The 11,930-nt window shown below is 53.3% G+C and overlaps 3 protein-coding genes across 3 annotated transcripts; 2 read left to right on the top strand and 1 right to left on the bottom strand.

Annotated features, from left to right (window-relative positions):
- Nucleotides 1-1,236: 1,236 nt before the first annotated feature.
- Nucleotides 1,237-3,929, top strand: UCRPA7_7331 (putative nfx1-type zinc finger-containing protein 1 protein; the record flags this gene model as incomplete). The annotated part of the gene is made up of 4 exons (XM_007919864.1): nt 1,237-1,451; nt 1,513-3,156; nt 3,752-3,799; nt 3,869-3,929. The coding sequence occupies 4 exons, from the start codon at nt 1,237-1,239 to the stop codon at nt 3,927-3,929; spliced, it is 1,968 nt and encodes a 655-aa protein (XP_007918055.1).
- A 5,533-nt stretch (nt 3,930-9,462) lies between these two features.
- Nucleotides 9,463-10,397, bottom strand: UCRPA7_7330 (putative aflatoxin biosynthesis ketoreductase nor-1 protein; the record flags this gene model as incomplete). The annotated part of the gene is made up of 4 exons (XM_007919867.1): nt 9,463-9,537; nt 9,597-9,696; nt 9,757-9,807; nt 9,877-10,397. The coding sequence occupies 4 exons, from the start codon at nt 10,395-10,397 to the stop codon at nt 9,463-9,465; spliced, it is 747 nt and encodes a 248-aa protein (XP_007918058.1).
- Nucleotides 10,398-11,359: 962 nt separating this feature from the next.
- UCRPA7_7329 (putative benzoate 4-monooxygenase cytochrome p450 protein) lies at nt 11,360-11,835 on the top strand (the record flags this gene model as incomplete). Its single annotated transcript, XM_007919862.1, has 2 exons — nt 11,360-11,741; nt 11,789-11,835. 2 exons carry the CDS (start codon nt 11,360-11,362, stop codon nt 11,833-11,835), a joined length of 429 nt encoding a protein of 142 aa, XP_007918053.1.
- Between the last annotated feature and the right edge of the window lie 95 nt (nt 11,836-11,930).

Below are 11,930 nucleotides of genomic sequence, written 5' to 3'. Positions count from 1 at the left end.
CTATGTGCGGGCTTGGTGGAGCTTCACCGACAGGGTCCCGAGGACTGTGGCATATCGACAATAGACCGAACTCTTCGGACGCTGTTAATCGCCCTGGAAGAGCTCTTTCGGAGAGAGAAACGGGCGTGCTTCAACGAGGGCCTTCCTGAGATGTTTGGCAACATGGAGCAGATCTTTGTACTTATCGACACGACAACGACCATCTGTGCATATCATCCACTGGCAAGCAGGGACCGAATGCATCTTCTGCAACGGATAGCCGATCGGTCTTCGAACCTTTTGGCCACGCCAACCGACGATATCGAGGACAACCATGCAAGTAATGCTTTCAGGTTGGTCTACCCGGTCGACGCCGTCCCCGGAGGCCGGCACGATAACGATCACCTTGATATCACACGTATCAACATTCTGCCTACCGCCGGGGAGATCATGAGCAACGCCGAGGACTTCCTGCCCTCCACTGACTTCCGTCAGCCACACTTCCTCGACGACCCCGTCCAACGATATCTCGACACGCACTTTCGTCTCCTCCGTCACGACATATTCGGCCCGCTCAAGCAAGTCCTCAGCGGGGTAATGTTCTCTTTTGAAAATGGAACGCCACCTTCTCGACTGCCACGCGGAGATATGAGCGCACACCTATACCAGAAGGCAAAGATCGCGCACATCTCCGTGCATGACCGGCGTGGTTTTGAGGCTCATATAAGCTTTCATTCTCCTCTTCATCTACACCAGAAATCAAGTACCGAGCGCCAACGCTGGTGGGAACAGTCAAAGAGATTAGAGTCGGGAAGCCTGGTCTGCCTGGTGTGCTCGGCCGGCACCGATCGCGCGGTACCCCTGATTTTCATCGTCAGCGACAAGTGCACGAATTCATCCTCAAGAGAACATAGTCTCCTGTCTGGGTCGCGTCCTACGATAACCGTCAAGCTAGCAACACGGCTGCCCGGCGACTTGCAGTTGTTGGTCCAAGTCTACCACGAGAATCTCGAAGGCGTCTTAGTCGACCTTCCAGGCCTGCTTCCCGCAACCTTCATGCCCATCCTCCAAAATCTCCAGACGATGACCGATGTAGGCGAGCTGCCGTTCGGACAATGGATTATTCCCTGCCCCACGGGCAATATGCATGAGACTCCCGCTCAATCCGTCCCGCCGCTCTATGCACGTAGGCCTGGGTTTAGTTTCTGCTTAGACTCGATTGCCGACAAGAGAGGTCACTCCTTACTTGTGGATCCAATGGCATCTTCTACCGACGCATCGCTTATTGATGAGATGGAGGATCGGACAGGTCTTGACCGAGGGCAATGCGTCGCGTTGGTTGCAGCACTTACTCGTGAGTATGCATTGATACAGGGTCCCCCAGGAACAGGGAAGTCATACCTTGGCGTCAAGCTCATCCAGGTGTTGTTGGCCAGCAAAGAGGCGGCAAGCCTGGGGCCAATCGTTATCATGTAAGTAAAAGACGTAGATTCCAGGCGTTTTGATCCGTGTAACCGCTGAACCGTGCTGCAGCTGTTATACGAACCACGCTCTAGATCAATTCCTTACTCATCTAAAGGAGGTTGGGATCACGAGAATCATCCGCATCGGTGGGCAAAGCCGATCGCCAGAGCTTCAGGGCCACAACCTCAAGGTCGTCAGCGCCAGTTATCCCAAGACCAAGCATGAAGGTTACATCCTTGGGACCACCTACACAGCTCTGGAGGACAAAATGAAGGCATTAGGGAAAAGATTAGGAGCCCTCCACAAGTTCCGAAAGGGCTCTTTGTGGGAAGTTCTAGACCGTTTTCTTCAAAGGAGGCATCCCGAAATCCACCACCAGCTACTCGGGTATGATGCGGAGGGATTTACTACTGTTGGACAGGACCTTTTCACGGCGTGGATGGGGCGTCAGAAGGATCCAACTCCCGACGTGCCGGCTGGGATTTCACCCGAAGAATACTTGGACAGTCTACTGATGAAGGCTGAGGCTGATATATATTCCCTCGGGCCACCCGAACGCTGGATGGTAGCCGACCACTGGCTCCAACAAGCACAGGCGGAGCACACCGAGAGATTGCTTCAGGATATCACCGATGTAGAGGAGATCCGGGATAAGCTGAACACAGTCCACAACGAAGTCAATCGCCGAGCTTTGTTGACGACGGACATCATTGGCATAACCACCACAGGACTTGCCAGGGACGTCTCGACGCTCCGTCGTCTTCGTGCAAAAGTTGTCGTTTGTGAGGAGGCGGCAGAAGTCCTAGAGGCTCACACCATATCTGCTCTAATGCCAGGTGTTGAGCATTTCATCCAGATCGGCGATCATCAACAGCTACGACCACAGATAAACAACTACTCCTTGAGTCTGGAAACACCCAGAGGTCTGCCGTACCAGCTCGACAGGAGCCAGTTTGAGAGGCTTGCTCTTGGTCAGCCTGGACTGCCGCCCATACCCATTGCCCAGCTGAATGTGCAGCGACGCATGCGTCCAGAGATATCACGCCTAATCAGAAACACCATGTATCCGAACCTTGAGGACTACAAGTCTGTTAGAGATCTCCCAAATGTGGTGGGTATACGCGAGAACGTATTCTGGTTAAATCACGAGAACATGGAGGACACGACAAGTGATGACGGACGGCTGAGATCCCATAGCAATGCCTGGGAGGTCAGCATGACTAAGGCCCTTGTTAGGCACTTCATTCGACAAGGCGAATACAAGAGCACAGACATCGCAATCCTCACTCCTTACACGGGACAACTCCAGAAGCTAAGAGTAGCGTTGAGCCAGGACTTCGAAATCGTCATGAGTGAACGAGACGAAGAGACTCTCGCACGAGATGGGTTTGCGGAAGAAGTGGCCGAGGAAAGGGAAGAGCCAAAGCAGAGACCCCTACAGAGAAAGCAGCTCATTGAGTCGCTGCGCTTGGCTACCGTTGACAACTTCCAGGGCGAGGAGGCGAAGGTCATCATCGTGTCTCTTGTCCGAAGCAACGAACAGAAGAGAGCAGGGTTCCTAAGAACAAAGAACCGCATCAACGTGCTCCTCAGCCGCGCCCAGTACGGGATGTACCTCATCGGCAACGTCACCACCTACGCGAACATCCCCATGTGGGTCGACGTCTATCGCCAGCTAGAGGAGGCCGGGGCTGTTGGCAGAGCATTCAATCTGTGCTGTCCTCGCCATGCTGATCAGTTGATCCAGTGTGCAGAGCCGGATGACTTCCTCCGCTACAGCCCCGAAGGCGGCTGTGCCCTTCCGTGCGATCGGCGGCTGGAACTCTGCGGCCACCGATGCCAGGCCAAATGCCACTCAGACGGGGTGCATGCAGCCTGGCTGTGTCCACAGGCCTGCCCGCGCGTCCGAGGAACCTGCGATCACGCGTGCCCGAAGATGTGTGGCGAAGAGTGTGGGCCATGCTTGGTTTTCGTCGATAAGTTCCGACTCCCTTGTGGGCATCAGAAGAATCGGGTTCTATGCCATCAGCTCCAGAAGCCTGCTGATATCCAATGCGATGTCCTCGTCGACAAGACGGTTCCGGGCTGCAAGCATGTTGTGAATCTGCTATGCCCTGAAGACGTAGCTTCAAATGATTTCCGCTGCCCCACGCGCTGTACACAACTGTTGGAGTGTGGCCATCCCTGTCCTGGCTCTTGTGGTTCTTGTCAAGAGACAAACGAGACCGGGGATACTATCATCAAGCATCAGCGGTGCGAAAAGCTCTGTGGTCGGCCGAGCAACATCTGTGACCACGTCTGCAACCAGCGTTGCCATGCCGGAGAACCGTGTGGGCCATGTCAGAAGCTCTGCGAGGTAAGAGTCTCTGCTCTTGCGTTGACCAACTCAATCTGACCAACAACGTGATTACTGATACTATTCTAGGTGCGCTGTGCCCATTCGCGTTGCGCCATGTTCTGCCGCGATGCGTGCCCGCCGTGCATAGAGAGATGTAGCTGGAGCTGCAGCCACCAAGGGTCGTGCTCCATGCCATGCGCTGCGCCTTGCAATCGACTTCCATGCAACAAGAGGTGCCAGTCAACACTGAGCTGCGGCCACCGATGCCCCGGGATCTGTGGCGAGTCGTGCCCAGAAGGATACTGCCAGGCTTGTGGAGAGAAGCCCGAAGGTCGCGTCGATCTTTTGGAGTTCAAGTGTTATGGCGAAATTGACCTTGACAAGACGCCAATTGTTGTCCTTGGTTGTGGTCACTTCTTCACTGCCGAATCTCTAGACGGGCTCGTGGGGATAAGCGAGGTGTATACGTCAGACCACAAAGGAGACTTCATCGGGCTGAAGAGCTCTTCTAGAATCTTGCCTGTGCCTCGTTGTCCAGACTGTAAGCGGCCAATCAGGCAATTTGCTACCCAGAGATACAACCGAGCCATCAACATGGCCGTGATAGATGAGATTTCGAAGAAATTCGTTGTTAAAGGCCTGGCCGAGCTGGCGGATTTAGAACACCGCATTGATGAACTGGAAAGTTCCTTCCAATCAAGTCGGGAGGCACACAACCGGCTCATAGACGCCTTCCTAGGCCTAGAAGAAACGAAAGACCACAGAATCGAGTGCAGGAGATTGGAAAGACGGATCACAAAATTCTGCGAAGAGACAAGAGCCGAGCAGCAGCCGTCAAAGAGATTATTCGATGCCATCTTGCATGCCAGGAACGAACAGCCGCTGGATTCGCGCCTGGCAGATCTCAGCCTGTCTGATCTCACAGCACCGGCCCTCAACAAGCAGGTCATTCTCAGTGGTCGGCTGGCGCGGCTTAAAGTCCAGAACATAATGCTCCAAGACATGTTCGTCTCACATAGTGAACTGAGTGAACTCTGCGAAAACGCTTTCTCGCCTTCCATCATCAAAAAGTCTAAGCTATTTCTCAAAGACTGCAAGGCACTCATTGTAGACAGCTCTACCCATGCCCTTCCACGCATCGCGATCCAGGGTAGCCTCGCATATGCACAGATCACGAAGTACCTACAGCGTTCGAAGGCCTATCGAGAAAGCAGTCCCGAGGGAGTGAGAGAATACGTCGAAACGGCGAGGAAGCTTCTTGACGACGCGGAAAATATGTGTAGAGTGGGATTCGACGGCGCAGAACAGGTTCTCAAAGACATTCAAGATGCGCAGCGTCTACTCGGACGGGAGTGGTACGAGGCGGTCACTGCAGAGGAGATTGCCGCCATCAAGATTGCCATGGTTAGTGGGAGTAGTGGCATTGCCACCCATTCAGGACATTGGTACAAATGCTTGAACGGGCATACGGTATGTAGATGTCTCTCTGTCGTGTCCATAGCCAAACCTCGGCTCGAGCTAACATTTCCAGTTCGCAATTGGCGAATGCGGCATGCCAATGGAACTTGCGCGTTGTCCTGAGTGCAGAGCCGTGATAGGCGGCCAGAACCATGACATGGTGGACGGTGTGAGTCGCGCGACGGATATGGAATTGTAGGTTCGGTTTGGGGCGGGTTTGGGGACGCTGGGAGATTTGTGCTCGGGGCTAGTTTGGTAGCCGCAGGTGGAGGGCAATGCAGCCGTTCCTTTAGCCAGTCGAGCTCCTTTTATGTAGGCAGCAATCTACTAGGCTTACAGAGCAATGTGTTCTAGCCATACTGGCCTGGTGTGTTACGATACATGAAATACTTGCACTTGCTATATAAAACAAGCGAGTGTGCTGCCACTACTTGTACCAATTTTGATCCAGAACGAATATCGAGTCGGAATCGATTCCTCCAACCTGTCCATCAAGCCTTCACGGGCGCCATTCTTCGACGTCGGTATTGGGTACCAAACTGCTGGCCAGATGCGCCGAGAGCTACGAACCAAAAGAGTAGGCTTCAGCGCATACCCACTAAACGACCGCCACTGGCACAGACAGTCACCAAATTACTCATCCCTAACAGGTTCGAACGCGTCGGCTCGGCCGTGTCGAATCCTCACATCGAAATCCAGGAAAGCGTTTGGTGTGGACCCGCCCGTCTATGCCTAGATAGAATCCAGGGTCATTCCCGGAGGTGTGAATCTTTCCACTCTTCCCCCAACTGAATGAATACCTGAGCAATCATCTTTATCTCCTTTACGTGTTTGATAGCCCATGTTACGGGCTGAATATACCTGGCTGATTGATCTGATGCAGCCCGATACCGAGATACTCTCGTGGCTCTCCCAAATCTCGGGCCCTCAGGTGTGCCTAGCGCAATCTCAATCAACGACTATTTCATCTTGTGAAGGTATGTCAAGGGTTATGCTTCCATCGAGGCCTGGAGTAGGAGAGCTACTCAAGTAGTTCTCCGATGAGCTTGGCGAATTCAAGATCGGCCGTTGAAATGCTGATGGCAAGCTAAGAGAGATAGCTAGGTGTTAGCACGGTGTTATGCCATCTGGCTTCCTGTCGTGGAGGGTTTAAACCTCGGCGAGCCGTACTGACCGCAGTGACGCTTTTTACCACACCAAAGACAGTCGCGGTGGTAGGTTCGAGACTTGTCAGTGGAGCCGCTAGGTCCAGCGCAAGTTTGAACCTCTCCAGCGGTATCTGAAGAGAGCGGAGATATCTCAGACCCCTCAGAAAGAGGGACAACTGAGAAGCTTCTTTGTCGATGTCTTCTAGCTGTGCGAACAGCTGCCTGATCGTCTCTCCCTTGAGACTAGTAGAGTTTATGTCATCTCCGAGACATTTCGCGGCCTCGCGGTAAGCCGCGCTCCAGAGGTCTTCGGGAAGGACATCCGGCGAGTCATGGGTGGCGTCATCTTGATCAAGGCCGGCCCCGGGGGCCACCGAAATATCAGTACTCTCATTAATTTGGGGTTGAGCCACGGCCACCACATCCTCGCCTGCCGTGGTCGATTGACTGGGGCCATTACGTGCTTCAATGGTCAAATCTGTGACAGAGGTGGCCGAGCCTCCTGCTGGGAATCACTGGCAGAACTTCCCAGCCTAGCCGTCGTTTGGATTCTTCCAATTCGGGAGCAAGCGGTTCGCCGTAGACTCGAATAATGAAATCATCTAGGGACGAAATGGCCTCCCGCCGTGCATCGATCTGTATCAACGCCTCTCGAACAAGCTGCGCACTCGCCGTATCCTGGCTTGCCTTGTATAGATCCGCAGCATTTTGGCCATACAAGCGCATCTCCAGCGTCTTCAGGCTCGTGCATTCCTCCTGAAGAAGCTGCATACTCTGCAAATCGTCCTGCCTAAGGGTGAACTCGCCTCCTCCATGTTTTCCCACAGATCCCAAGCCGCTCATGACCGGGAAATTGATGCTGATGTGGCGCAGATGACCCGCGTTTACCGGTCCGATATGGCGGAGAAAAGAGCTCAAGAGGCTCGCCTGGTGCTGTGCCGTATCCATGAAGCTGAAATGGTTCGCACCATAGAGTATTTCCCTGGCCTCGTCGCATACCTTGTGGCTGACGTGGAGCAGCGCGTGCCAGCGCCTTGGCCTATCTGGCGCGAAACTCTCCACCACCGAAGAACCTGTCTCTTGGAAAACGAAGATCGGATGCCCCACGACGAGCACTCTTCGGTAGATGTCGTCACGGACTGCGCGAGGCAAGCTGAGAATGTCGACGACGGGGGCCGTGTCTCCGGGCGGTGGATCCATGGTAGCCTGATACGGTGGCGAACCGGGCGACAACCCTATCGGCATTTTCTTGTCAGTCATAGATTGGTTGGGAGGACCTGGTGGGTACTATTCACGGGCTGGAGATGCGCTAACCCGTGCCGCTCGACAAGTCAGGTTCGTCGACGATTGCGGGAATGCGCACAGCTGCTAGTGGTAACCAGACAGGACGGTCAACGCCTAAGCCGATCGCTGGGTATTTCCTGGTTGTGGCGGCGGCGAAGTTGGGTTGTCTAACGCAAGTTATATGTGACTGCGATTGTTCCGTGACCAGAAAGGAGCTGGGTTCAATGTGGAGAGTAGAGGAGGGACAGAGATGTTGAAATAAAGTGATGCGACCCGATTTGCGATGACGAAAGGTTCGTGATTTTGATTCCTCCAAGGACTAAACGACTACCTTTATCGACCCTTCTCCGTCTTATCGGTAGATTACCTCTGATTGGCCTGTTGCTCCTCGTCCTGCCTTAAGGTTTTCTATGGTCCGATCTATGGCTTTTTACTAATCGAACATATATATAGGCCTGTTCACCGGGATTCACCTAAGTAGGGCCTAAGGCTTTAGGCCCCGACACCCAGACGTGCATAATACAACGCCGTAACTAAATACCGGCTGTGGGCTTACACCGTCGTCCAAGCACTGGTCTCTCGCTAATCTCTCGCTAATCTCTCGCTAATCTACCGCTAATCTACCACAACTAGTCTACTCTGCGGCCGATCCCTCTCCACGGAGCTCTCACTCCTTTTTTAATCGACGAGACACGCTGGTGTGTTTCCACACTGAGAACTATAGAGAACTACACATCGAGAGCTACACTCAGAATTACCGGTAGTGCTAGACTAGTTCGTTTCCACATTCAACTTTTCACATATCGAAGTTTACACGGAGCTTCCCCCACACGGAGACAATCGCATTGGCCATGTGATATGTCAACGTGCGCTCCTTCTTTTCCTCTTTCTCCCCATAGCCGCAGTCTGTAACTGATTTGATCGGCGCTGGACGCAAAAGGTTAGCTGAAGTCAAGGTTGTGGCCTGAAGGTGGCTCTCCCTATTTCACAGCACCTAGAGTGTTTAGCGGCGTAAGTAACTGAGAGCATCTACAGTTTTAGGAATCACGACAAGCAGGCACTGCTGATTTCAGAAATAGAAGTCAGAGGGCATCGCCGTTGCTAGACTTCATCGTCCGGGTTGCAGGGGTGGGTCGTCGGGCCTTAAGCTTTCTCCATGTTGCCAAAAAGGTATGTTGGAGGTAACCATCTTGCGAGGGGTATGAGAGTCATGATGGTAGTGGCCGAGAGGTTGTATCACCGATACGTAGCATCAAGAAGGTCAACAAAGAGCTGCCTTTGGTAACAGCAGTTTGAGAGTCAGAAGATAGGAGGTAAAACCATTCTATAGGTAATATCAGGTCCTGGATTAAGAAAGGCAGATTTTACGAGCTTGGAAAATGCGTGCGCGCATGATAAACGAGTATAGTGATGCCTTGATGGGCTGTACAAGCATGAGCATGGTCTAATCTATTTCAGGCAGCACGATGAATGTCTCTCCGAAGTATAAGAACTCGCAAAATAAAGATTTAGAGCCAGTAGCGCCAACCGGATTTGCCATTGTGACCCATACACGTGGCTCGCTCGCCCAAGTAGGTAATCAATGTAATCAATTCCAAATCACGGAGAGATGACGGCGGAGTCACCATAGAGTATGGGTATGCTTGCTTTAGTGTACTATATGGCACAAAGAACCTAGTTTACGGTGTATGACGTCCCTCTATGCACTACCGCCAAGATCTACGAATAAGCGTCCGCCTTCTCCCGGAGCAAGCGTAATCCCGTGCCCTCGGAAATACAGACAGCGCCTCACTACCAAGGGATCTCACTGCCATCGATAACATTCAGGAACTTCCCCGATGTAGTTTCCCTGGTGGCCTTGTCGATCTTTTGCCCCATGTTAGCTCGGTGAGTCACGATACGCACGGGAGAAGACATGAACTCACGACATCGATGATCTTGCCGGCGGACTCTTCGACAGTGTTCGGGGCCTTCTCCAGTCCCATGCTACGCGCACCCACGTTGCCCATCTCTGTTTGGACAAGACTACTCGCTGCATCAGCATTCGGTGCCCTTTTCCCCTTCAGGACGGAGAGCAAAGCTTACCCAGGATGAATCGCGAAAGCAGTGATGTTCTTGTTTCCGGCATGCACCGCACTATACGAATCACACAGTCAGTCAAGCCCGTCCAGAAAACCCCTCGGAAAGCCCCGACATTACACATACACGGTGAACCAGTTCTGCGCCGCTTTGGTCAATCCATACGCCGCGCAGACCCACGCCTGAAACGGCTCCAGGGCTGAGATGGTCGCAGCAGCTGTCGAGACAGACACCCACTTTGGCGACTTGCTCTTCTCCAGCAGTGGCTTGACGGCTTGGTAGAGAATCAGCGGGCCCACGGCGTTGATGTCAAACGACTTCTTCACGTCCTCGATCTGCGCATTGTCGGCGATCTCGATGGGCGGCGACCAGCCGGCACTGGCAATCACGATGTCGAAGTGGTCGACGCCTTCCGCTTGGACCTCCTCGACAGCCTTGGCAGGGTCGGTCAGAGAGGTGCTCTCGATGCTGACTAGGATGAGCTTGGAGCCAGAGGCGGCAGGCAGCCCTTTCAACTCCGAAGTGGAGGGTTGCGTCTTATCGCGCACGCTGCCGACCACAATATGATCGGGGCGCGACAGGTAGGCTTCTACCAGTCCCTTGCCGATACCTGGGAGAGAAGGGGGACGTGTCAGCAGTATCCCCATTGGTGCCAAGTGGGGGCTGCAGCATGTGGCTTTGGATCTGTTTCCCTTAACTTGCCTCGGTTGACACCTGTGATGAAGACAACGGTTGCCATGGTCGTCAGATAGCTGCGTGATGATAGATGGGGAGAGGAGTCAAATTTTGGGAATAAGGTAAGGAAAATAAATCAAAGGCGTCGACTGAAACTGCTCTGTAATGGCAAGAACTGCGAATGTTTGCTGGAACGTGAATGCTGTGTGTTTGCAGGGGATATAGCTAGGATGTCATTCCCTTTATCGATTGCACATCGCGCGCGGGATGAAGAGTGGGGCGGCGGGCGCTAAAATATGCATAACTTCCGATCGGCAAGCAAAAGGGGTTACGTGATCCTCAGAGGACTCCCTAAACGGTATGATACGGCTTTGTACTGTACATGCATAGTAAGCATGCGCGGGCTGTTGCCTCACTTTAGCTGGGCTGAGGCCAAGCCAATCGATCATGTAGAATGGCCTTGTTTTGACCCACTTGTATACCGTTACATACATGATTCAGCCCCAATGCGATCACGCTATCAGGCACTCATATTTCGAACTTATACCACTATGCTACCCTGCCTTGTTTTGCCTATTCGTAGGACTCCGATCGTCTCATTCTCACCGGGCGCTCACTTTCCTAATCACGCCATAGTTCTAATCGGGCCTGCGCATGTATGTAAGCTGCGCAGAAGCCCGGGCCCTTTGACCTAGCTTCATACAAGGATCACTCTGTAGGCAGCATAATCAACATACGTCGTGCCTCTGGGTCTTGGCTCCAAGCTCCAAGTATTTCCGCTCTCTAGTTGATGCGACGAACCACGTAAATATGAGTTGACCTGAAGTGAGGTATCTATAGCATTGTGTAGTTTGTCCAAGCCATTACTCCAGTATTGTAAAAAAAGAGTTTTCTCCAAGTTTCACCCGACAAAGACAATCCCTCCCGGATCACGATGGGCGGCCTTGTTGACAGAACCCACATCCATGGGTTCCGTGACCTTAACTTCACTGCCATAGTCGTAACCTTCTCCTTTGTATACATCCTATATGGCGTCGTCCTCGTCGTCTACCGCCTCTATTTCCACGCCCTCACTAGGTTCCCGGGGCCCAAGCTCGCTGCCGCCACGCACTGGTACGAGGCCTACCATGACCTCTTCGCCAAAGGCGGCGGAGGCCAGTTTACCTGGGAGGTGAAACGCATGCACCAAAAGTACGGCCCCATCGTGCGCATCAACCCGGACGAGCTGCACATTGATGACTACGAGTTCTACGAAACTCTCTACATCAACGATCGGCCCTCCCAGCCGATAGACAAGTCCGACAAGTTCCGGTATCGTTTCCGCCTTCCCGATGCCACTTTCAGCACGCCCGGTTCCGAGCAGCACCGCGAGCGCCGCGCCGCGCTGGCCCCCAGCTTTGCGAGGCATAGGATCCAGAAGCTGAACAGCAAGGCGAACGAGGTGATGGAGCTCATCTCGCACCGTCTGGCTACCGAGTTTGCCGGGACCGGCTGCGTCGTCAACT

This window comes from Phaeoacremonium minimum (assembly GCF_000392275.1).
Source record: "Phaeoacremonium minimum UCRPA7 unplaced genomic scaffold PA7_03_scaffold_511, whole genome shotgun sequence".
Lineage (NCBI taxonomy): Eukaryota > Fungi > Ascomycota > Sordariomycetes > Togniniales > Togniniaceae > Phaeoacremonium > Phaeoacremonium minimum.
This window is presented reverse-complemented; position numbering and strand designations above follow the sequence as displayed.